Source organism: Aythya marila (assembly GCF_965140915.1).
Source record: "Aythya marila genome assembly, chromosome: 3".
NCBI lineage: Eukaryota > Metazoa > Chordata > Aves > Anseriformes > Anatidae > Aythya > Aythya marila.
In genome coordinates this window covers 66417125-66444195 of record NC_139044.1, presented here as the reverse complement: position 1 = coordinate 66444195, position 27071 = coordinate 66417125, and the positions used below count along the sequence as shown (strand labels likewise).

Here is a 27071-nt window from a genome sequence, read left to right as displayed (position 1 = left end):
CAATTATACTGTGGATAAGTAGGTTTATCAGAATTTAACTGATCTCTGCATATGGGTTTAAAAAAAATTATCTCACATTCCTGGCCATTTAATTAAAAAAAAAAAAAGATGAGAAGACTGTTGTAGCAAATTGAAAAATGAAAATGTGTGTGTACATTCCTTAAACGTGGCCATGCAAGTACATATGTCATTTATTGTCCTTTAAAGTAAAGTGAATGTTGGATCCACCAGAAAGGTTCAGTGCTTTTCAGAAATGACTTGGCTTTTCTAATCAAATTAATTGGAAATAAAACATTTGATTTTAAAAGAAGCAAAAAAAATGCATGTTGATAGTATTAAGCCAAAATGTTTCATTTCTTTGGAGGAATATTTCAAATTTGAATTTATTGATATTTTTGTAGAATTTGAAATTAATTTTTTGGTTAACATGCATGTGCAAAAATATTTTGTTTTTATAGTAAACTTCCTAATAAAGCTATGCCATTAAGTCATTTTTAACCATGGGTATCGTTAAGAAGTAGATACAATGCACAAATGTGGAGTGACTGTGTTTGTAACTGGGAGCATGTTGTTTTGCATGTGCAAGTGCAGATTTATTCCACTTAATTTTAGGCACTGACCTTAGCTACCTGGCCACCTTAGCTCCTTCTCCAGTTACGTCCCAAAGCGCTTCCAGAGAGGGGTTCAAAACAGACCTTGTATCACCCACATGCATGGCACGTGGCCTGGGGCTGCCGTGCTTCTGGCTTGACACCTTGCCCAGCTTTAAGATTCGCTGTTGTAGGCACGTTGCGTGTCTGATGCCTTTTCTTACTGTAGCCTCTAATTTCTGCTGTCCTTGAGTGCCAATTTCCAAAGCAAACCTGGGTAGCTGTAGTATATTAGTAGGAAAGAAACCTCATCTGCAGGAATCCCAGAACAGCTCAAGAGCACGGCTGGGCAAGAAGGATTATTGCGTGTTGAGAAAATACTGATACATATTTACAGCTCAGTGCACTGGTTAGTCAGAGCGGGCAATCTGTGGCTGAAAATGAAAACTGGCTCAAGATGCACTTAATAAAATTGAATAACCGAGCGAGTGGTTGGTTTTTCTGGCCGCTCTGCCAGTTTGATAAAATTCCCGTTTGAGCCCTGCACAGCCAGTTGTCTCCTGTGCTAGATTTTGGAAGGTTTTTAGCACATGGCTAAGCCTGCATGCTTGCTTCTTACTGTGCAGCGGGAGGCACAGCTGCCATTTGGTGGCATTGCTGGAAATAAACAAAAGAGCCCTTTCGGATCCCAATTTAGATGAGTTGGTCCAAAATGTTAATTAAAGGTCAAAGGAGTAACTTGTCTGTAAACACACAGGCATGGTTTGGCCGGTAGTTATAGTTAATGTAAATAAGAGTATGTTAATAGTGAATATTTACAGAGTCTTCATTTGGGTTTATAGGAAGCCAAAGATCCAAATTGCTGACTGAAACCTTCCGGCTGTTATCTTAGTAAGGACAACACCTTAAGTATCTGTCCACATACTCGTAGGCATGTAATTTTTACATAATCCATACCTGCAGAATATGATAGTTACAGTGTATTTAAAGCAGTACAAAAGGAGTCAGCACTTTTGAGTAACAGTAACTACTGAGTGCCTGTTTTACAAACAGATGCAACATCAACCCAGTGCAGTTGACTAAAACATCGCTGGTGTAAGTGGTAGCACAGTCTGAAACAGATGCTTTTCCTCTTCTGGCTTACGAGGGACATGTGGATGCTGCTGGTGGTCTTTTTTACAGGAGCTGCCTTTCCTGTGGAGGCTTCAGTATCCATTTGTCCAGCACTGTGAAGTGTAACAGCAAATAACCAGCAAGCGCCAGTGTGCCTTCTGCATCCTTGGGCTGGCTTGCAAGCTGGCTGGCCTCTAGGTGCTGGTGCCAGGCACCATAAAGGAGGACAAGCTGCTCAAAGGACGATGGAGAGTGAGAGGACAAGGGCAACACCAGATGTGTGTTTCCCAGGACATGTAAATCCTTTCCTTCAAGACTCCTAGTTTCTAGAGATGAAGAGCGTGGAAGCGTGCTGACTTCTTTTTTTTTAAGTAGCTGTCACAGTCTTTGATGATTTCTCTTTCTGTTTAACCTGACTAGTAAGTATATATTATTCTAGAAGGTGGGCTTATTATCTTGGTGTTTCAGACAGTCGTTCAGTATCAGACATTCAAAAGGTGGGGGCATTATTATTTATGCAAAAGCAGTTTCTTTTCCAGTTGTAACTCAAATGCTTTTTAGCTTGTGGGCATCTGAAAAAATACCAAAAAATCCTCGCTTTGTTCAGCTTCATTGTAAAAAGGAGGGCTGTAGCACAGTTACACAAGGAGTGCTTGTCACTCACCCTACAAACAAAATCACAGGACAGCTGGAGAGCTGTAGCCTCGCAACTTTCTCCTGCAGGCCCCTGCACATGCTCAGCCCGAGATGCTGCTCGCTGCCGTGTTGGGGCTGGCCACAGGGAGCTGCCCTGCAGGAACCCATCCTGGTGGGCTTGGGGCTGGCGTATGTGCCATCCATGCTTACAGGTCCAGCTCAGAAATGAGGCTTTAAAGGATTTTACCCATGGTTATGAAGTTCTGGTGGAATGGACCCCGTTATCCCATGTTTTCTAAACTAGCTTGAGGAAAACGAGCTTGCTATCATGATGTTCTTTTTAATGATGACTCTTCAGATTAATAAACTCCTGGCGATAAGGAAATATAGCAATATTAAATCACAGTAACAGTGTGGATTTTTTATGATCTTCCATGGTGTATACAGATAACTTGTTTGCTGCACTCAGGAATTGCAATAAAAAGCTAAAATTTATGATGTTTTTTATTCAGTGTGCAGTGGGAGCAAAATACTTTATACACTTGGTTGTTAGGATGGCTGGGTAAGGAGGGTTCCTTTGAATTAGCGTAGAAGACGTGAAATTTGAACCTGTCATTTTTTTTTTTTTTTTTTCCTCACTCAAAACCAGTTGGGTATAAAATTCCCTTAAGCAGCTTTGGGAAAAAAAAACAAAACAAAACAAAAAACAGATATGTGATTTATGACCTGTTTTTGCAGACCTGATAGTTTTTGGAATCTGTATTCAAATTCATTGTGTCAGTCAAAACATTTGAAGAGATTGTGCCATCGGATTCAGGCTCTTTCTGTTCTAGGTATGAAGCAGTGTTTTGTTTGCTCTTAGTAACACTGTATGGTTTAACATCAGTTTCAGACGTGATGTTTGACGTTCTGCAGTTTGTTAGACTGTAGAACAGAAATTTGAATGCGTGTGTGGAGTGATGTAGTGTGATAGGTGGATGTGATTCACGATGGTGAAAGGTCCTTTTAAAACTTCTGTGAAGTAAGTGTAACTCTTACCTGATGATATGAGTGATTAACTCTGCCTACCAAGAAAACCCACCCCAAGCCCTGTCTTTTCTCATTATAAATACTTGTAGAATGGAAATTTGTTCTTTATTTATCTCCAAAATCTATAATATTAATTGCATAAATTTAGTATAAATAAAAGTATAATAGAATACAACAGAAATTTCAGATATCAAGATATGATAGTATTACCGTTTTCTCCTAGGTTTTCTTAGTACTATTTTGTTGAGGGATTTTTTGAAACAGCAAAAATCCCTTGGCTTGCTGTAGCTGAGCAAACCAAGCTACCAGGGCAACTATGAGAAGTTCCCATGACAGCGTTCCCACATCGCCCAATTGAGGAATTCAGAAAAATATTGTTACCAGTAGCTGGCTTCAAGGACAAGGTCTATGTGACTGCTAATCACAAGGGGGCTGTTTTCTTGCAGGTGGGGTTGTTTTCTTGTAGTTGTTTGTCTGAGTGCTTTTGACCAATAATCTTCTGTGAAACACTGTCCGCCCCTGTTAAGTTCACTATAAAAGTTAGGCTATTCGGGCAATAAATTGGAGCATGATCTGACTCTACTGGTGTGTGTCGTGCTTTCGGCCGTGCTTCCTGCAACACCATTTAAAATTCAAATATTCTGTAATGGTAGTTATTTTAATGTTTAGCATCCTAGTCATTAAGTGTTCATTCAGTTCAGTAAGCTGCAGATTAATGGAATAATCGACTATGGAGCTGTTCTGAGGAGATGGCCATATATACTTTGTATATATGAAGTTAAGATATATATATATATATATATATATATAAAATATTTGTATATAAGAAGTTAAGATACTCGGATTCTGACCTGCAGTTTTTGTTTGTTTTGATGCACAGCCTTGTGACTTCCCTTCCATTTCACAGTAATCTTTTTTTTCAATTCAGATTATTGTGCTGCTTCTGTTTTATAGTAGACAGACTGTTTCATGTACATCTGAGATTTCTTCTCAGTAGAGAGAAGGGTGGAATATCTGGAGAGGTTAAGCACTTTGAAAACCTTTTTCTTTGCTCTGTGGGTCTGTTTGACGATGAGAAGTACTGGTATTGTGTCACAAAGTGCCACACACTAGTGTGGGTGAAACTGTGCTGGCCAGGCAGTATTTAAGTCGAGCCATTACTAAGAGGGTCAGAATGCTTTAATCTAGGTTAAAGTGCAGCCTTGGTGAAACATACCAGAAGTTTCCTAAAGGGATTGCACCTATTTGTACCCCAGCAAGCAACAGGAGTCTAATGTAGACAGTATCTCCAAATGTAAAATTAAATTCCTTTCACAGGGCTCCTCGATTTAAAGGTTTCCAGCAACAGGACAGCCAGGAGCTTCTACACTATTTGCTGGATGCAATGAGGATCGAAGAGACAAAGGTAACACCTGTGTGTGTGTCTTTAATTTAAAGAACTTGACTGTATGGTAAACTAATAGCCATTACTACACTATTCTTCATGTTTCCAGTGTATTAAAGATGTCCTTAATAGAATAAGAGTGGCTATTTTGTTATCTTGACAAAAATAATGACGTTTTAGAAAGATGATATACTAACGTTCATTTTGATGTCTTTAAAATGGTTGACTGAAATAAAAGTTTCAGGGAGCAGTAGAAAGAGTGTGGTAAGTAGAACTTCAGGAGTCTGTATTGCTTACATTTATTAAAAAAAAAAAAAAGGGGGGGGGACGACAAAAAAGCTCCTTTTGAGGATTCAGGAATGTAGGAAGAGATCCTCTGATCTGGTTGACAAAATGCATTTTAGGATAAAGTTTGGGGATAGAAATTAGCAGCACATACCTGCCTGCCCACAATTTTCATTGGAACCTATTTCAGTAAAAAAAAAATTGGACAAAAATAAAATCTGGCAAAGTTTCTTATAATCTCTTGAAGGTTTGAAAAACTGTTTGTTTTATAAGTAAGGTGCTGCATTATTTAAAATGATTATTTATAATCTACAGCTAAGAAGGCAAAGTGTATAACCAGTTATATAAAAAATGTCCCTGTGTGTTTTTTTCCATGCTTCTTTCCCTTTATCGTTTCTGCCTCCTGCATTGCTGAATACAAGAAAGTGTTTTTTTGTTTGCTTGAACTATTTTGACTATATCAGATTTCATCTGCCTGACTTAGTCTTGGAGCCTTCTTTTCAGATGATATTTTGGTACATAGTCTTTTCTGGGTCTAGGCAAAAGGAGGCCCTTAAACATCGCACTGACCAGTGTTCTTCCTCTTCCGTCTCATTTAATAACATGGTGCATGTAATGATCCTAAACTGAACTCTTTTGGAAACAAGTTATAAGCTGTATCAGAGCCCAGTTCGTGGCATCAGAGTAGCACTGCCTGAATCCCCATCCTAGCAGAGTATTAATTGGTTGGTCTTTTCAGCAGTATATTTAATCATAAACAGAACTAACTACAGAGAAAGAGCTAAACCTTGGCATTGCCTCGCTTACAAGACTGCCTGTCAAACTGGGCATGGCACAGAAGTAGGTGCCTGCTGCTGCTTTCTCTTTGCAGTACAAGCAGTTGTCGTGTTTTTTACAGGAGAGGGAAACTTTATTTTGTTGTTTGTTCATTTTCATGCAATAAAAGGTGGAAACTGTATTTGCTTCACAACTGAGGATTCACCAAAAGCAGAGTCATTGCAACTAAGCTTCTCTGGTGACTGGCTGCTCATCCCCCTCCAGTCAATCTCCTCTTTCATCAGTGAACGTGCCATCATCACGTTAACCTGCATTTTCATTTGTCCTTTGAATCGTTTTATTAGAGAGCAGGACAGCTACTGAAGCTGCCATAAAAGAGTAATGGAACATGTTGAGAATTGAAATTGTGTTTTAGGCAACAGGGTATTCCCGCCACCCCCACCACTAGGCAAGCAAAGGTTGGTTCCACCCTTTGGTGCAATTTCACCCCTGTTTGCCCATAATGGTGCATTACCACAAACACTGACTTCATCACCTCAGGCTGCTCAGCGAGGGTCACGACTAGTAAAAGCTCAGTCTTTTTTTTTTTTTTTTTTTCCCTTTTAATTCTGTTTTTCGGGTCTGTAGATGGTGTGACAAACGGAGAGTGTCAGGCCCATGGTCCATTCAGCACTGCCAGCCGTGCCAGGCAGGCAGGAGCAGAGCAGGAGCAGGAGCAGCTTTGTCTGCCCTGGGAACGCCGCAGCTGTGAGCCGCACGCCTGCTGCCCGGCCCCGCCGCCCTCTGGGCTGCAGCCGAGGAGAGCTCCCGGCAGGATGTCTGCCACCAGAATCCTTTAGAAAGGATTACAGCCCCTAACATCTCTCCTTCATGCCGCTTTGAAACTTGGCGCCCCGAAGCAGGCACGCGTGGGTGACAGCCGTGCTCGATGTGCCCGCTTTGTCCTCCACCTGCCAGAGGTCTCCTGGCCGGCTCTGTGCCAGGCCGGTACCCCCTCTGCGTTCATCTCTCCAAACCGTGAGAGTTTTGGTGAGAAATTCATATAACATAAAGCACGGCAGGAGTGATAACAAGTTGCATAACTCACACAAGTCGCACTCCACGTTTGCCCTTGATGCCTGTTTTCACGTCTTAGCAAACAGCTTTCCGAAAGCAGCGTTCAACTTTTTCCCGTCCCCATTAAAAGCGTTAGAAAGGGGGGTATGTACACAAGTGGGTTTTTAAGATAAAAGGCTGTCGATACGACAATAAAACCGGCATACTGTCTGCTGGATCCAGCAATGTGGGCCGGAGATTGTTTCACACCAGGGCCCGACGTAGCTGAACCCTGCTGCTAATTGATTAATGTCTGCTGCCATTGTCGGCAGCACCCTGCCCATTCAAAGACTATGTCTTTCTTTGACCTAAATAAATGGTTCAACGCGCTAATCCCAACAAAAGGCTTGCTTATGGCCCTAAACCCATTTATGGTGTTCAACTTCATGAATTACCTATTGATTAGTCCTTTTAGTATATTGTTGGCTTTAAGATGAACAAAGCTGAGCTCAGGGCAGTGGGAGTTAATTCACAAGCCAGGTCACATACTCATAAGGTAGGAGTGTGACTTAGCCTGATGAGTGCCTGAACTAGAAACCAAACCTCCGGAGCTGCCTGTCATCATCAACACTTCAGTAATCGATGGCTTGAAAGTGCACTTCGCTGTCTGCAAACAAAAGTTGCCATTTTTTTCTACTGGTACCCAGGTTAAGGGTTACTTGCACCATGTTTGGTATCGCCCTTTGTTCCTAGAAGGGTACCTTGCTCTAACTGTGACTTCAGTATCACATTTCGTTGTATCATTTGCACACCATCAAGTTTCTGGACTAGAGAGCAGGTACATTTGCCAGGAGAAAAGAAAACCCAGGTCAGGCATCCTGCAGTGTTCTCTGGTGATGGGTCTCATACAATCCTCTGCTTCCGTCTTTACAGTCTATCACAGGATGGGCTGAGGTACATTTTGTACCAGCAGGTGCAATTGTGTTACCAGCATATTTATCCAAATAACTCATAAGAGTACCTCATTATCCCAGTTGCAACTGAGCAACCCCAATTTTGAGGTGCAACTACAGCGCATGTGCATGAATTCATTCTTCTGATTCTTCTTTCAAAAATGCAACTGTTAGGATTCTGGGGGCAAATGCGGATTAAGTTTACATGGATTCATGAAAAGCTTGTAAATCTCTTCTAAGGTTTTCTGACATTTGAAATGTACAATGCTAGAAAATAAGCAGAAGTAATAAAAACACTGGATTAATATAGCTATTGAAGTCTGTCTATTGAAAGATACTTAGCTGCCTTCAAGTATTTTGTATCCCAGTCAGTCAGTAATAGACCATTTTTCTGTTAGCATGTTGTTGTTTTTTTTCCTAACTGTGGAAGAAATGAAAAGCATTTGTTGGCAGAAGATCTCATCATTTTTTGATAACCTCTCCAATGCTCTGCACAACTGCTCCCTCTTTACAGTGAGGAAATTTTGGGATGGTTACTTACGAAAGTTAAGGTTGTGTAGCTTTGACAGTGTTAACGAATGACGACAGTAGATTTAAAATGTTAAAATTATGCTTCTTTTATGGAAATAGGAAGGGAGAAAATCTAACTGTATATTAATATTTTTTAGAATATTTGCACTTAAAATACTTCCTAATAATTATTTTTTTAATATTATAGCGTATACAAACCGGTATCTTAAAAGCTTTTAATAATCCAACAACTAAGACAGCAGATGAAGAAACTAGAAGAAAAGTCAAAGGTATGCAGTGCTTTATTGAATCAGTTTATAAAATGCACACATTTTTAAATATAATTTTCTTCAAAATTGACTATTGCAAACAGCAATCCCAAAGTATTGGTTAAAATATTTTTATTATGTATTATTCTAGTGCCACCTAGTGCATATCTAAAGTATAGAGAGTTTATTATGTACTAACTTTATATCCAGAATAAAGGCTTCCACTGCATTAATAATGCCTTCTGTAATGCTACATAAAATTTAATTTTGTTTTCTAAAATAGTCTGCTGAATATTTGGGTTTGTTACATAGCCACAATTATTGTAGCACTCAGAGCGGTCACTTTCCAGAAGCAAAAATGATTTCTGCCAGCTGACTGATACTATGAACACTCTAAATATGATTACAAAGCCAAAATTGGAAGCTGTTCAAAAGAATGCTTGGGTTTCTTTTTTTCACAAAACAATAGGTTTAAAATTATTTTTTTCTTCTGTGTATATGCAAAAAGCTATTTTTTTTTTGCTTTAATTAAAGTCTAAATACTGATTAACTTTCCTAAATCTGCAACAGTTAAGACATAGAACAGGCTTTTTGTTTTTTCGTTTTCTGTTTATTTAGTTAGTTTTATATGTTTTTTATTATTTAGTTTTGAAGACTATATATATATACTATGCATTAAAAAAAAACAACAGATTTTATTTAAAGGCTTCTTGAGAGCTACTGTATGATTATTATGTTACTGTAAGTGGGGAAGGGAAGTATAAGGGGATTGTATAACTAAATAACCGAGATGTTTTAAAATGTTGGAATACAGTATATGATATATTAGTTACCATGTTGTGTTCAACATGTTTTGAATAAGTATAAAAATTGTTTTCACAATAAATCTTAGAATTTTGTTGTACTTATAGTGTGGCATGGATCTGTTATTTTTCACATTTAAAAAAGGCAATGTTTTTTCAGCATATGGAAGAGAGGGTGTGAAGATGAACTTCATAGATAGGATCTTTGTTGGTGAATTGACTAGCACTGTCATGTGTGAGGAATGTGAAAATGTAGGTATTTTGGAATTTGGTTTGATGTGGAATAGATCACATACGGGTTTGATTACATTGTCTTGAAAGTATAAAATTGTATTGTCAATTTTATACTTGTTTGTTTGTAAAAGCAAGGCTATTGAAAGTTTCTCATTTAAAATGACTTAACTTCTGCCTTTAAAGCATTATCCTCCATAAACGTAAGAAGAGGGGGGTCATTTGAATTCAAAACAGATTCAAATACTGGGCTTCATTTTTCATCTGATTTAGGGCTGGAGGTTCCAAATTCTTTAATCATCTGGGTTACACTTAAATTTTTATTTGATATTTCTGAAACGCCTACCTATCTTAAAATATAAATCCTCCTGCCTACTCTTCTGGGATATACCTCAAAATTGGGAATTACTTACTTTGAATTAATATGAGTGGGGAAATACTAATTATTTTTTTCTTGAAGTATTTTTGAGAATTAACGTAATATCTCTAATGAAGAGCATATTCCTTTCATAATTAATATTACTGACATTTCATCATAAATGCTTTCCATGATCCTTATCATTTTCTTTAACTTTGGAAGAGAAAAAAAATCTTATTTGCATGACATTTTTAATTGAATGCTACATTTGTGTTTGGTTTAAAACATTCTATTTCATATTGTAGAGATTAAGTAAATCAATCAGAGTACTTAAGCACAATTCTGCAGTGCCAGGTAAACTTTCCTGTGTGTGATGTGCAGATTACACTTCAATGTGCTACTAGTATCAATGAAGAACTTCAGCTATATACAAAATAGATGTAGTATGTATTTTGTGTGTATCATTTATTTTTGCTGGATACTTACATTCTGCCTGCACAGGACTCAGGACTCGCTAGCTGTAGCTGTATGAGGACAAGTTTAGTAGTCTCTTACCTTTGCCTGCATTGGCAAGGGTATTTCTGACTAGTGCTTGTTCATGCAAAGTCACTCTCTAGAGGAACCCCAGTCTGAATATCGCTCATCAGTCAGCGAGTCAACGTAGTTAAAGTAGTTTTAATCTAATATATTGTTTTACTGGAACCTAAATTGTGCTGAGTCCCTCACACAACAGGTAAACATAAGCTTTTTGCTAAGAGGACCCTACAGTCCATATCTAATGTTACAGGTGGAAGGTAGGGTCATAAATACAAGAGAAGGGCAAGGGCAACAATGACAGTAATTGAGGGCATGACTGTGTTCAGTAATTTGTGTGCACATCATGATGTTATTTTTAAAGGCTTTGTTTTTCACAGTCTTTCCAGAGGTAAGATAAGTCAGTTTTGGAAGGAGTTTGAGAGCGGCAAGGGAGAGAGCTTAAGAAACAGGCTTGGACGGGACGTTGTAGCCATAAAGGCAGATGTGAAGTGCTGTGAGAGAATGTCTTTAGGTATGATTTACCAGATATTTCCAGTTTCAGCTTAGATTTTATATGGTTTATAGAAGGGAAAATAAAATTGTAGAACAGACAATAAGTTATTTTTTTTAAATAAAAAAGCCTCTTTTCCCCAATAATTGGCTTTATTTTAACAATTACTAGTGTATGTTATGTTATGTTATAAATATTTCTAATAAAACTTCTGGCTGTAACCAATAAGCCTGATGTAATCTTTTCTGGGAGCATCAGGCTAGACCCTGTCATCTAACTGTCATTAACCAGTTCTTGCTGCTGAACAATGTACAAGATCAAATGCCTGCACAGATATGTCCAGCATCAGGAAATGCTTAAAAATTAGTTTTTCTATACAATTCTACTGGATTTGCTGCTTCTGCTGTCCAAAAAGTTGTGATCCCTCTAGATGGCCCCCATGACTTGAAAATCTGTCTGTAGCTCTCAGAAACTGAGCACCAGAGTGCTTCTAGTTTGTGCCTAGATGAATGACCTTGCCCTTTCTGTTTGGGTGCTGAAATTTTGTGCAGTATTAGAAAGAAAACCAGAGCTAAATTAAAATTGGAAAAAAAAAAAAAAAAAAGCTTGTGGGAAGTTCTTCATTGTAGTTTGATGCATCTTGAAACTAATTAGCATGTTGCATAGTTTCTGATAATAATTTGATTTAAAAAAAGGGGAGGTATGCGCTAAACCTGTATATCATTCTTTGCATTTAATATGCTTTTTTTCCTTTTTCTTCAAGATTTCAACAGTAAAAGAACCTTTCATTGATCTTTCACTTCCTATAATAGAGGAGAGGGTAAGATACAGAATATATAATAGATATTGTTTCCAGTGGATTACTTTTACATACATTTAAGAAGACGTTTCTGTATGTATATATGCACAGTTTTGATTTCAAGTCTAAAAATGCACGCTTATCAGAGAATTGTCTAAGTTGGAAGAGACCTCCAAGATCACCCAGTCCAACCTCTGACCTAACACTAACCAGTCCTCCACTAAACCATATCACTAAGCTCTACATCTAAATGTCTTTTAAAGACCTCCAGGGAAGGTGACTCAACCACTTCCCTGGGCAGCCCATTCCAATGCCTCACAGCCCTTTCGGTAAAGAAGTTTTTCCTAATGTACTCTCATACTGTCCATTTGTTTTATGGCTTTTATATATGTATTTGTATACATGTATACAGATAGAGACATATGATTCTTATGTCATAATGCACATACATTTTTCAATTAGGCCAAACTTAGAACAGATGACTTATTTATGACTTATTTAGTTATTTAGTTATTTACAGCATATGTAGGTGTGACATTAGTTTAATTTAATGGTGCTTTGAGCATATAGATTGTTCATAAAATTATTTTTGAAGGTCCAAAAAGTTAGATTCTAGCTTTGCTTCTAAGGTTTGATTCTAGGTTTGCTTCTAAGGAACTGAAATGTACCTAAGGGATAAGTCAGTGTGAAAATAGACTTCATTTATACTGGTGTTTTGGCATAAATAGTTTGCAGTATGTCTCTATTAACTGCAGAGGAATTGCATTACTTTTAAAGACATAAGCTCTGTTTTTGTGGGACTTGGGGTTTTCATTTGGGATTAAGGGGATGGATTGGGAGTGGTTCTTCCCCTACCCTGCCTGTGTTCACATACCTTTAAGGGAGAGAATTAATTTTACTATTTAATCCTGTATGAAATGTACTTGTCTTCAAATACCACTTTTGCTCATAATAATAGTAGGTTTTAGAAAATAGTAAGTTACTATTTTCTAAAGCCTGTGTTCATGTTTCCCGTTTGTTGCAAGGGAATAAAAAATTGACATATATCCTTTCTTAATTTCCTGTCTAATTTCTAAGGTTGCAAAACCCGTGCCTTTGGGAAGAACAAGTAAAGGTAAAAATGTACAAGAAGCAGATCTGGGTCAGTGTAACTGTTCTTCCATCAGTACACTGAATAATCAGCCTAAAATTGTCAAGAAACACACCCTAACAAAAGATAAGGTAAGAACCTAAATACCCTCGCTAGTCAGTCATCTTGAGTTTATTCTGAAGTTTCAAGGGTTACAGGGTGCGAATACTGACAGTTATAAATGTTCTTTTTAAATATATATGTATAACTAACAGATTAGCTTTAAAATATTTAGATCATTATTAGAAGCGTGACAAATGATGGCCTTTGTGAACCATTCAGTTTTCAATTATGGGGTTTCATTTGTAAGGGAAAAAAATATGCAGATTAATTTCAATTCACGTTAATTCAGATTTTCTTTCCGGCTTTTTGTTTATTGTGCCATTAGTGTTTTGTTTTTTTTTCTGGCTGCAATCACATGAATCATAATGCTGGCCAAGAGAGCAGGCAGGTCTGCATTAGTGCCATCAGAGGGATTAGCTGACAGTGGGCACAACAAAAATAGTACCGGCAGCAGAGACTCGTGGAGGCTGGGAGCGTGATTTCTGTGAAGCACTTGGCCTTCAGTAACCCCAGGGTTGGGGAGGTCAGCCCGGCCAGCCTCCAGTGCAGCCTTCTAACACAGTCCTTCCTGAGGGCAGCAAAATATGCCAACCTGACAGAATTATCTGTGTAGTTCACGGATTCAAAGAAATCTGTAACAAGTATTGTGCACATATATTATTATTAATGAAAGAAAAGCTCTCAGTGCTTATTAATGTTCTGTTTTTTTAATAAGCCTTATAATCCATTTAGGATTATGTGGACAAATAGGATCTATCTTAGAAGAGAAATGGGAAATTCCAAAATAGGGTGAATAATAGTATTAATACTGATGCATACAAGCGTGGTTACTGAATGGTTTTCAAAATTAAGGAGGTAAAGTATGGTGTGGATTCAATAAACTAGTCTAGACAATAGTATAAAGGAGGCAACAGCTCTGCTTTCAGTAAGAACAGGTAAAGTGATCTGCAAGGTAAGTCGTTCTAACTGGTGAGGCTTTGTGATTCTGTGCTCCCCCTCCATCTTTTTGAACATGTATTTTTTTTTTTTACTTTATTCTTCTTTTGCATTATTTTGTAAGATGTCTGTAGGTTCTGCAGTAAAACTTCTAACCCAAAACAAGCAATTGTTGAATTCATTTAGCACATGTTGGTATTCTGTGAGTTCTGTTAATCAATGTATAAGTTTGCTACAGAAAGTGGGGTAGTCCAATAAGTGGTTTTACAGCTAACAGAGTATCTGAACAGAGGGTGCTGTGCTTTCCTCCTAAAATGGGGACCTTCACAATTCTAAGAATTCTTTGAGTGCTGTTTGCATAATACTCCCAAAAAGTAGCAGTAACTTCACACGAGTTCCTTTCCCTCTTCTCCATCTATAAAGAAATAAAACATAACTGAGATGAGAAATGGTCCTAGTTGATAAGTGTTTGGGTTTTTTGATTATTTTCAATTGGATTTTATTCCTTTTTTGCTAAATTGTTCTCTTGCTTTTAAGCTTAAGGACTTTGAGTCTGAAGGAGAATGTTTATTGTAACTTTAAGCCCTGCTTAGGAAAACATTGAGGAATGTTATTTGCCTTTTATATTGACTTCATTTGGACTTAAGTTCTTCCTTAAAGCTTAAAACTGAGTAAGAGCTGAAGGTTCTTCAAGAACTGAGCCTTGGTGTGTATTTAAGGAATAGCCTGGACAAAGGTCGGACAGATGCCTGCAAGATAGGCACTTAACTGTAGTGCCAAATGTGTTGGTCCTTGTGACCTGGAGTGGGATACGAGACTTCCAAGATTTACCTCTATGTGTAACAAAGAGAGTCCAGAAGTCCTTTCTACTAAATGAGAATCTAGCTTGCAAAGGTTTTCAGCTGAAAGAGGGTAGATGAAGACTAAGGAGGAAATTCTTCACTCAGAGTGTGGTGAGGCCCTGGCACAGGCTGCCCAGAGAAGCTGTGGATGCCCCATCCCTGGGGATGCTCAAGGCCAGGCTGGATGGGGTTTTGGTCAACCTGGTCTGGCAGGAGGTGTCCCTGCCCATGGCAGGAGTTTGGAATTAGATGGTGTTTAAAGGTCTCTTTCAACCCAGTCCATGCTTCTAAAGATAGTAGGAAGTCCTAAACATAAAGTCATGTCTATAATTAGATGTTTGCTGCTACTTAGGCACATGACCAAGTGTGCAAAAGGTATTTCTGTCCACTTAGTTTTCCTGTTATGGAAGCTACCCATGAAAGTTACTTTCTGTAGTTTGTTCTGTGTAGGCAATGATGTGTGTCAGTTGTGCTGTGATGGTCTGCTCCCTGCCTTTTTTTTTCTTTCCTTTACAGATATTTTCTTAGTGCCAGTAAGATTTAAATTTGTGTGCCTAATATCAGAGTGAGTCCTACTTGAAGGATATGTGCTCTGTTGGGGACTGTAAATACTCTTCTGAATCAGGTCCTAACACAATAAATGTGCAGAAAAAATAACAATAAACATACCAGAGTGTGATAGAAAGAGAATGAAACAAGCATAGAAAATAAATGGCTTGGAAGATGGAAAGAAAAAAGTACAGAGATCAATTGTCATAGGAGAAAAGATATAAAACTTTAATTGTTGAGGTTAATGGAAACTCCCACTGGCATCATTGGAATCTTGATCAAACTTGGATTAAAGAAACAGCAATGAGGAAGGAAAATTGCTCGTTTCTTCTGGAAAGAAGGCAAAGAAAGAAAGAAAAGAATCATGGATACTTAAAAATAATTTAAAGTTATGACAGCTTTAAGTATTTTTTTAAATATGTAGTAGTAGTTTTCTCTGGCAGCAACACTTTTTGTTCTAGCTATCTGTCTTCAGCCAGAGTAAAATATACAAATTAACAAACCATACTGCTAGGGATGGTTAATTTAGTTCTAAGATAAGTGCCTACAAAGGGAGAAGAAGGTGCTTGTCAGCTAAGGCCTCACGGAAGGTTAGCTTAAACTTGAGAACCTTTGGGAAGCTTAAGTTAGATTAAATGATACCATTTCAAATGTGCCATCCACAGCTGTCACAAAGTGAATGCAATTAGTTGGAGGAAGTATTGATCCCACAGTAAGTATAATGCTCTTAGCTGACTGGTGTGTAGGTTTCCAATCCTATATTAGTTTAAACAGGTCTTAAGGAGATCAAGGAGCTTAAGCAGGTGAAAGATGGAGAAGATAAAGCATTAGGTTTAATTTGCTTTGAATTTTTTGTTTCAACAGTTATGTTAGATCACAGCCCTGTTTTCTGTTTCTTCCCTGTGTTCCTAAATTAATAATGCCATCATTTACAGAATCAGTTGAACCAGGAGAGAAGGCTTGCCAGAAAAGCTTCATCTAATGAAGAAGAAAGAAGTCCTATTATCATGGAGGAAAAAAACAAAACGCGTGAGCTGGAAGGTAGCTCTGGCATGCTATACCCCAAAGACCCAACTGCTGAATCTGCTGTGAACGGGAGCCAGACTGAGGGCAGTGAGAAGGAAGCCAGCCGCTCGGAAAGCAGCTTTGATGCAGACAGTGAAGCCTCTGAAAGTGAAAGTGCTTCTAAGCAGTCAGCTTTTAGCTCATCCAGCAACCTCTCTGCTTTGCATGTCAACCACATCAACGTGAAAATGCCGCACACCAAACCAAGTGACAATAGCGATGAGGTGATTTCCAGTGCCATATCCAAACTCAGCTTCTGTGATACTATAAATGAAGATGAAAAATCAAGCCGTGGTGATTCAGGTTTATCGAATAATTCCATGTTCTCTGTAGACAAGTCTTCACTATCCCAGAACCCTCAAAATGCTTTTCAGACTCTTTCCCAGACCTATATAACTAGCTCAAAGGAATGTTCTGTTCAGTCCTGCCTTTACCAATTTACCTCTGTAGAGCTGCTAATGGGGAACAACAAGCTTTTATGTGAGAGCTGTACAGAAAGGAAACAGAAGTATCAGAAGAAAACCAACTCCACAGGTAATTTGCTGGTATCCAAATACGGGTATCTATGAGGTTTCCTCTCAAAACCTGTGCAACCACTGATGTTTCATTGTTCCAGCATGGGCTTCCCCCTTGTGGCTGAACAGAAAATGTCTTCCCAGACAGAACCTGCTTGCAAGAACTTAAAACTTCATCCTACAAATATTAAAACATAATAGTAGATGTAATTTAGAATTTATGTTGCATTTTTTGTTTATTTCTATCCAAGATAAGTCATTTAAAGATTATCATAAACTGAATAGGCTCATTATTTGATATTAATATTTTCTGGTGTTTATGTGTGCTTTACAATCCTGGAAGCTTTGAAATAAATGCCATAATATTCAGCTCTAGCAACCCAAGTACTCAGGGAAGTCATGTAATTAAGTAGGTGAGGGGCGCAAAAAAAAAAAAAAAAAAAGACACTTCTAATGAAGAAGAGATTATTATGCATGATTAAATTAATAAAAAAATCTAAATCAAAGAAAAAGTAATGATCATTTATCAGACATTGGACTGACAGGGCTGTGTAATTAATATTTTGTTTCAATGGGCACAGTGAAAAAATGGAAATAAAAAGCCATTTACAATCATTAATTTTTTTCCTCCTAAAGCGAAAATCCTAAGAAGTCATCTACTTGTACCTGAAAAACTACATTCTGCCTCAACTGAAATATTTTGCTTTGGGCATGTGTAAAATAAACCAATTAATTGATTTTTTCAGCAAAAAAAAATGCTGGTGTCCTGTTCTCTGTACTCTGTAGCTAACCATGGAGCTACTTTTGGGCAGAGCCCCCCATTCAGTTCCCTCTGCACCAGGTGGTTCCCTGTCGTGCATGCTCAAGCGAGCAGGTTATGAGATGTCCTGAAATGGACACCATCCCTTCAGACCTTTCTCAGAGTTGAGCACAAAGCATTGTCTTGCCATGGAGAATGGAAGATTAATCTCTAGCTTAGTGGCTAGGACACTGGCATAGTTGAAGAGACCTGTACTTTGCATTTCCAGTTCCAGTGATCATCTGTTTATTTCAGGTGAAGTGCTTTTAACAGGGAGATGGGGCATTACGGTAGCAGACACCGTATCTCAGTGTGCACTCTGACCTTGCACTTCCAGCTTTTGGTCAGATTTGCATTGAATGGGTTAAAATAATGCTCAGATTTGGTATGTGATGTTTCTTGAAACCAAGAAGAATGAGAAAATATTTTTTGGTTATTCCACAAAATTTTCATTGGAAAATATATACAGGCACAAAGTCATTGCAACACAGATCTATTCTGTCAGAAACTTAAAAAATACATAAATTGTGTGCCTGCCCTCACCTTACAAATTATTGTTTTAATATTCATAAATACAGAAAGGAAAATGGAAGGTGTCTACACAAACGCTCGGAAACAGCTGCTGATTTCTTCAGTTCCTGCTATTCTTATTCTGCATCTGAAAAGATTCCACCAGGTAAAATGCCCCAAATCTCTTGTATATTCCTCTGCCATGGTGGTGGCTGAGCAACTATTTAAGCGTCATTGTGCATACTAACGTTTCCTTTTTATATGAAGGGTTGGTAGAACCACTGTTTATTTCTGTTGGGAAATTTGCTTGTGTTTTTATTTTGAATACCTTCTGATAGTATCTGAAGGTATCTATTCTGATACCTTCAGAATGCATTTAACCATTCAGATGTATCCAGAGAAGCCTCTTAGGTGTCTGCCATGCTTATGGTAGCATGCACTGTATTGAAAACCTAACAAAGAGTTTCAGGAAGTTACAATCTTATTCTTGGTTTTGGTTTATTTTAATAGTACAGTAATACACATCAGCTTTAGAAAGGTTCCTAGTAAAGGTATTTACGTTACAGTCTTTTTTTTTTTTTCTTTTTTTATCTTAAGGCTGGTTTGAGTCTAAGGAAAGTGAATAGGCACGTGGATTTCCCACTGATTTTGGACTTAGCACCATTTTGTTCTGCTTCTTGTAAGGTACGTATTTCAAATCTGTATTTTTGTTGTACTTTCACCGTTATTGTCCTGAATGCAAGTTAAATTGGATTGATGATGATGATTATTCCTTCCTTTCCCAGAGAAATTTTAGACGGAATGCTTTCTAGTAGCGCGCTGAAATCAGAATGTTAGCTGACTGAAGTTCCATTCATATCAATAAATAGCACTGATGTTACCTAGTACTAGTTAAGCTGTGCTGCCCTGATGGTTTTAGTGTATCTTAACTGCATTAAGGACTGCTACCGTGCTGCTTCCATGGTAACTGTATTCAATTAATAAACTCTTAAGTCTAAGATGTGTTTCACCACTGGAAATGCTGTAGATGTCTGGCTGCTTTTTTCAAAGTAATACTAATACTGTTGAAAACTATTTCACGAAGAATTTTACAAATATTTTAATTAATTCATCTTTATTTTCTGTGTTTCTGGCAATACAGAATGTTACAGACAGTGCACGAGTGCTATACAGTCTGTATGGAATAGTGGAGCACAGTGGGTCAATGAGAGGTGGTCATTATGCTGCATATGTGAAAGTCAGGACACCCTCCAAGAAATTACTAGAGCATATTTCTACCACTAAGAATGTTCTAGGTACGTACAAGAGAACCTCCATTGTGTGTGAGTAAAACCAAAGCAACCACTGGCTACAACTTCTTTTTGTTACAAGGATATAGGATTGTTTTAGCTCAGAATATGATATTATTTCTAGGGCCCGTCATGTGAGTTCTTCTTTTTCGGTTACACACAGTTCATGACGTGCTTCTATGTAACCACACATGGCTGAGTAAACAATGGAATTTTAGTTCAGTTATTAAGCAGAGAATTGATGGAAAGTGCTTCTCCTTTTCCTAGTCAAAATAGTACATTCACATGAATGGCACTGCCCTCTAATATATCATTATTTGTAGATTTGGTATTTGAAAATGTTCTAGCACAAAAGCTGAATCCAGAACAATTTAAATCAGATTTTCTATATTTTTGGTATCTTACCTATTTATATTTGTTAGGATTTGAAATTTTGTAATGCTTAAAAATCTGGAATACTCTGATTTAATGTAAACAGCAAGAAACCTTTCCATGGAGGATAGGCATTTTTTGGTAGGGTTTCTCTTGGTATTTTGCATTCCAGTTCTTTTTAATATGTTTTGGTCATGTAGAATGAAATAAGGTTCTAGAATAGAACCTGTTGGTAAATGATTTGTTGGAGGCGATGTTGAGTTGTCAGAGCAAAGTAAATGTATTTGCTATTTGCCTTCCTGGAGGAACAAGAGACAAGCACACACTTGTCTATCCTGCAGTAGCACTTTGCATTTGAAGCTCATCTCCCAGGAGAACAAGTATTTTATATTACTTTTGAAACAACTCTCCCTCAGTCCTAGGCTTCCCATGCAGTAATTACTAGAACTAACAACTAGATAAGATTAGATCCTTTCAGCGTTCTTAATTTCACACTGGCCAGGTTTTGAAATGTGATTTTTTTCCTGTCAGAACTGGTTGTGTGTGCTTACGTAGTTTCCTGTTAGAATTCGGTAAGCTGTACTTAGGTGTCTTAGGTTTTGTTAATAAATATGAAAAAGGTGATGACGCTGTACATTTGTAAGTGTTGTCTTCCACCAATTTCTCTTACGGTGTTCTTGGACTTGTACATTTCAAACTATAAATACTGGACTGCATCTATTCATGAGTTATTCTTGTAGATTAGAAGTGATTTTTTGTGTTCTGAATCATCTTTTTATTTGTTCAATGATGGTGTGAAAGACAAGAAACATGACTTCTTTTGCTGTTGCATTTCAGGTTTAAAAGAAGCTGTGGGCACATCATCAGGACAGTGGGTGTATGTTAGTGATGCCCATGTTCAGATGGTTCCGGAATCAAGAGTACTAAATGCACAAGCATATCTGCTTTTTTATGAAAGATTGTTACTATAATTCTCAACAGTTTAAATTAGAAAAAAATGGTTGTGGTTATTTAGTTTATCTTATTTAAAGCTGCAGTGGTAAGAGTACCTGTAAATATTGTGCCTTTATCTTATAGAGAATTTATCATATGTTGACTCCGAAGTTCAGTCAAGCTATTATAAATATCTGAATATATGAATCTTTTGAAATATGCACTTTGCCATACACTTTAAATTCCTGGATTCATTAAAATACAGTACAGTTAGAATGTAAGATAATGTCCTATCCTAGTGAGGTCAGTGAAAAGTTTGGTTCTTGATTCTAATGAAGAAAAGCTTTCACCCATAGTTCTAGAACAGGTGAGAATAATAATGCTGATAGTATTAAGTGCCTGGATTTGCTGCTGTACAGTAACAATATAAAGTATTTCAACTTCTTTGTGATTTAGTCCAGATCTTTCCCATGTCTGGGTTGGATGTCTGCTGTTAGGCTTTCTGCAAACAAGTACATGTCAAAGCATGTAGCTCGCAGGTGTAGTAATTGGAAAGCAGTGTTTCCAGAACAGGGTAACCACAGATGTCTCTGGGTAATGCCACAGCACACTTTCCCAGTGTATTGTTGGGAACTGATTGGGAAAATGTGACAGAGAACCCTCAGATACTCAATACCCGTTCAGCTGTCTCCAACGGGCGCTGGTGTAGCCATGTACTCCTGTTTTGTTGTAAATATATACTGTGGTGTACATGTATATATCCTCGGAGATAAATACATATATATATATATATATATGCACACCATAAAGCCATCAATATATATTGTCATTTTGCCTACTAGGATAGGAAAGAGAATTGCAAATACTTCTGTATTTAGTAAATTTTCAAGTTCATAATTATGACACATGTACAGCATATAACAAGCTCGTGTATGAATATGTATGGAATTAAAGTGTAACTGGGTAATTCTGTTACTTTGGGTTCCAAACATGAATTTATCTGTTCCTGAATACTTTTCTCACAGGAGTAATAAACTATAAATTATTTTTGCACTGTGTGTGTGAGTTGGACAGTAAATGATGACTTTTGCCTTCTGATGCGTGTCTGGACTTCCCTTTGCCCTTAGTGGAGGACAGCATGTCTTCTACTGGCAGAACATGCTCCTGTAGTCTGGCTCCTGTTCATATTTTGACTGCCCCATTTGTAACGTTTACTTATTTTGGTAATTGCCCATTTCCATCCCTGATAGTAATAGATACATTTTAAAGTCGAAATCTGATGATGATTTTGAAGCTGTGTGATTATGTATTTATTCCATAGGCAGTTTTTTAAATACAAACTGCTCCTTTAACAATTATATCTGCTCTAGCTTGCTCTGGTAGAGAAGCAAACAAACAAACAGTGTTTATTTCTGCTTACTATTTTCATTTATAGAAAAGTTGTGTTGTGAAAAAGCTTGCTATTCTTTTTACCACCTCTACCATAGGTTATCATTTCTACTTGCACAAATTCTCTATTCTGTAGTTCTATTTCAGAGCTACATCTCACCTGTATTCACCTTTTTTTCCCCAAGAAAATAACAGAGCCTGCATTGTTGCCTTTGCTCAATCAAGCTGCTGTGGCGTATTTGATAGTTACAGTACTTTCACATACTTGTGTAGGCAATAAGGGCTGTTTGGCCATGCAACTGTTTGTCAGAACAGGTAGAGTGAGCTTCTGGTCACACAGGATTTTAGTTTTGAATGGAAAAACTCCTCTGGTTAGGTCAAAAATAGGCTATATGTTGTGGCCAACCCAGTCAGTTTCTCCCTTTGCTAATTAAAATTGTCTCAGTGTACTCAAAAGTGGCAAAACTCAGAAAAACTAAGCAGACAGCTTTAGCTATCCATATTTCAACTAAACGCATCCTAATTTTGAGTCTACACTAAAACAGAAAAAAACACACTGTGTTTAGACTGGAGTCTGTTAAAATGTTATTTTTTTTTTACCTTTGTGTCTTCTTGTACCCTTCCTCCACCTGCCTTCCCCCTCTTTGCATATAGTTGACCAAAACTCAGAAATAGTTCTGAGCAAGAATCACGCCAATTAAAGAGTAAATTTCATTTCTGTGACTCAATCTTACGTACAGACCACAGATGGAGTATATTTGACCCAGCTTAAGGCAGACAGATTGACTACATGAGGCCCTGAAGTCTCTGGTTTTGCTGACTTCTGAAAATGTGTAACTACTGAACTTACATCAGTACCTATATTAATCTCTTACTTTTCAGCCTAGAAATAACTCCCTAGAGTGCAGAACCCAGAGAGAAGCAGAATAAGATTTTCTTTCTGTATTTCGTTTTTTTTAATGCAGTTTTCAAGGAACTCTCTTTGAGGTGGTCTTTGCTTCCCTTTAACCATGGTTCATGTGCTGTTTGGACTGCTGAAGATTTCCAAAGTGCGCGTAGTGATTAGGATGCCATGAGAGATGCTGGTAGGATGATTTTCTCATTAACAACATGGAAGAAACACGGAGGCAAAAAAGGCATGGAAAGAAGCCAACACCTTTATCCAAGATGATCATTCTTGCTCCTGGGTGAGCCTTTCTCACTTGACATAAAAAGCAGTTTTGGCAGCAACTCCAGTTAGTTCAGGGTCAGGAACAGATACAAGAATATTATAGAAGAAAACATTCTGTAAAAATAAGTCATTTGGTTTTAGAATTAAGAGTTCAAAGCTAAACAGAATGCTATCCACAAATTTTAATACAACTCATACTTAGGGTGTCCTTCATGACCACAGATATATATAAATATATATATAGTGCCAGAATTAGGCTTCAAATCAAGTAGCTGCAAATAATATGCGTCCTGAAGACCTGTTGCAGTTTTTTCTCCGGAATTGCATAAGTTCAGAGCATTCCTGGAAAATGGAGGTTGACATCCTGTAATTGTTAAACACAGTTCTAGAGCCTATTTCCAAGGCTGAAGAACTGGGCTGCGACCACGAGATGTGTGCACACTATTGAAAAGTAATGGGTTTTCAGAATTTAACTGAAGGGCTCCTTCCTTGAAATCTGTTACCAGACCAGAAATCTCTTCAGGTCTACAGCATCTAGTCTTCATAGAGCTATCCCATACCTTTGTTTGAGAAAGTGCAGCAGTAGCCCGCTTCCTCATTTGGAATAGCTTGGAGACTTCTTTCTCTTAGTCCCACCCTTCTCTTCGCACCAGTCTTCATAAGCCTCACTTGTTCTTTGTGTTTGGGTTCTCCATAAACTTCTGTGCCAATGCCTTTTCTTTAATGATTTCTTAACCATAATACATGGTTTCCCACTCTCATCACCTTGGTTCCTTGAACTAGCAAAACCTTCTGGAAGAGGTACTCTTCACCATGATGTTGCTTCTCCAAATTACTCTGTGGGCTCTGTCTACAGGTGGCAGTATAGCTGTTTGTAAAACTGACTCCGGAGCAGCTCACACAGCAATGCCTTTAAATCAATGAGGAAGAAAATAAATAATTGCCCATCCCTCCGTAAGTAAACCTAATTTATGAGAAGTATTTGGTTTGCATATAGGGCAACCAGAGCCTCTACAATAGTTTCCCCAGAGCTGAGACATCAATAAAGACGGCTCTACCAGCTACGAAGTTAGTCCCGATTATACAGTCTTTTTCCTCAGAAACCTTTGTTATCTTTGGATCTCTATACCATTTATGCTATATTTGGCTGAAGATGGCGAAAAGTGTCAGGGAAAAAAATTATACTAACCTGTCTCTGCCAATACACCTACAGACATCATGTTTGTATAAGCATGTTCTCCTAAGAGTGTGCTATATGTACTTAGTGGTGAAGGAAAAAGAAAAACCCCCTAAACTTCTGTGCCCAAGATATGTGCGCTGTAATTCTTTGTTTAGAAAATGAAATCCTTGTAGTCTGCCAAATCTTCCTCCCCTATTCCCATCTGCACCTTTCTGTGTGCGTCAACGAAGTGCTCTTGCTTGTAGATTTCAAGTGGTAGCAGGTGAGAGTGGCTTATAAATTCATTAAAAGGCCAAGATGTCTTAACTTCACCATTTGCTTCTCTTTTGACTTCTTCTTTATACTAACATGAACTGAATCATAAAGGGACGTGCAATTAATGCACCTACATTCGTGAAGTAACCTGTTTTAAAATTTATCATTTGAACGTACTAGTAACAAACTAAGATTTGGTAATTAGTAATTTCTTAGGAGATGGTTTAAGATGTGATAAAATAGAGACAAAGAAAACATTCAAACACAACCTTCAGGTTAGCAAAAATTAGCAAATCTCATTTTAATTAAAAAGTAAATGGCAGAATACTTCACAAAATAGATTTACTAGCCATGATTAAACAAAACTTTGGTATTTCTATTTTCATTAGCTGGAAAGATTTTTTTGTTTTCCCTGAGAACTGTACCCATATAAAGGTACAAAAACTTCTCAGTCTAAAAAGTCTAAAACTTCTCAGTGGATTATTTTTGCTTCTGTACCTACTGTGCCTTGGGGTGTCACCTGCCAGTTGTTTTAGCTGTTTGTACCTCTCCCTTTGGTAAATAAACTGCAGAAACAGGGAGAAAGTGATTATTCAAGATGATTCAAATTTATTTTTTCTGTAAACTGAGATTATAAATACGTTCAGATAAAAGTCTGTTAGCGCAAGTCAAAACACTTCCTTTGCACAATACTACATAAAATGTCTAGGTGAATTGAGTTTTTGCCATAAAACAATTGTAATTCTTTGCAACTACGTTAAAAGTACTTGGTATACATTCTGTCTATTTAAAGTTATAGTTACTTCTGTCTTCATGGATACTTATGCAAAAACATTATTTTTTTACAGCATCAAGAATATTTCTTATATCTATTGTAGCTTCCAGTGTGTTTTTAGCACAAAATACAAAGTTGCAGTACTGCTTTTAAGAGAACAAAACAGCATTCCTTTTGAGATGGTTTATGACTTCTTAACACTTACCTCATTGCTTTGCTAGGTTAAATTTTTGCTTTTGTGCTACGTAAACTGGGGTTATTACAGTGAACTCTAATGACACCACATCAATGGCAACAATTCCCTATTTAGCCATTTTACAAAGTTACACTTTGATTCTACTATCATTCCTGCATGTGGATAAGCCCTGCTATGTTCACATCTGCTTGTATTTAATACAAAAGACAATCTAAGTAATCAAACAAATAAACAAACAAAACACCCTGTTGTTCAGTCTGAAATACACAAAAGCAGTAAGTATGTTAAGGTTTCACCTTACTTTCACTCATTTACTCATTTCACTTCTTTGATCTCATAGTCTCTTTATTCTGCAGGTATTTAAATAGCAGTATTTTAAAAATTTTACCACAGTACTGAAATTTTGTACACTTTGTATATTTCTAATTCCAAATACTACTAAGTAAACAGGGCTTTAAATGCAGACTCTAATAACATAGAAGTCTCAGCAGCCTTTATCTTTGGTGCTTTCACAAGTTTCTCAGAATGAAGTTGCCATTTGTCTTCATTGTGTCTTTTACATCTATCATGCATATAATCTGTCAAACATATAAATAAAACATCTAGTCATTTGGAATACTATGCCAAAGTACAAGATATATGTTGTACAATTGAATTTGCAAAGCTTCCATTTTTTTTTTTCCCTAGCTGAAGGAAGAATGTTTTTTTCCTTTTATCTTATGTGACAACTTCACAGCACCTGGATGAGGTACCCAGATACAAATCCATATCCTTGAACATGTAAACTGCACCATGTTTCCCCATTGCTTTACCACCTGTGGCACAGGTCAGGGACAGAGTTCTGCTACCAAGAAGAGAGTTTGGTGACTCTGTGGTCAGTAAGCCCTGGATCAGGAGTGCAGGTCCCCACACACCCGGTTTCAGCAGTAGTTTAAAGCTTGTCCACCCACAAAATGCCAGTCCAGGCTGCAGTTTTCTGTCCGGTTGTTCATCCGTGGTGCTTAATGCTTCTGTAACACCGCTGTTTCTGGAAAGCATTCTTGATGCAGCCATTTCTTGCAGCATAGAAAAAGAGACATCTAAAACACTGCACTTAATAGTAACATGATGGCAGCAACAAGCCTTTCAGTGGCATTGCTGCATGAAGTAAAGCACAAGTTCCCTGCAGCTTTCGGTTCTCTATAGTAAGAGAAGTTAATTTACTGTTAATCGACGTTGGTCTTAGGGTTGGTTTACCCAAGGGCCAGACATAATGGCTGTTTGGTATATTCACATCAGACAAAGCCCAGAGGAGGAAACGAGGT

General features: G+C 37.6%; 1 protein-coding gene across 2 annotated transcripts in view; it reads left to right on the top strand.

Moving 5' to 3' along the window:
• USP45 (ubiquitin specific peptidase 45) overlaps window positions 1-21857 on the top strand; it is a 54798-nt gene extending 32941 nt beyond the window's left edge. Inside the window, exons 9-18 of one of the 2 annotated variants that reach the window (XM_082755870.1) lie at window positions 4686-4773; window positions 8521-8602; window positions 9545-9636; window positions 11764-11820; window positions 12877-13020; window positions 16254-16917; window positions 18276-18373; window positions 18805-18891; window positions 19349-19502; window positions 20706-21857. In XM_082755870.1, the coding sequence (XP_082611996.1) occupies window positions 4686-4773; window positions 8521-8602; window positions 9545-9636; window positions 11764-11820; window positions 12877-13020; window positions 16254-16917; window positions 18276-18373; window positions 18805-18891; window positions 19349-19502; window positions 20706-20839 (1600 nt within the window). In that variant the 3' untranslated portion in view covers window positions 20840-21857. Of the gene's footprint in view, window positions 1-4685; window positions 4774-8520; window positions 8603-9544; window positions 9637-11763; window positions 11821-12876; window positions 13021-16253; window positions 16918-18275; window positions 18374-18804; window positions 18892-19348; window positions 19503-20705 lie in introns of those variants that run through there. The other variant, XM_082755871.1, reaches the window with a different exon arrangement.
• The last annotated feature ends 5214 nt before the right edge of the window (window positions 21858-27071 follow it).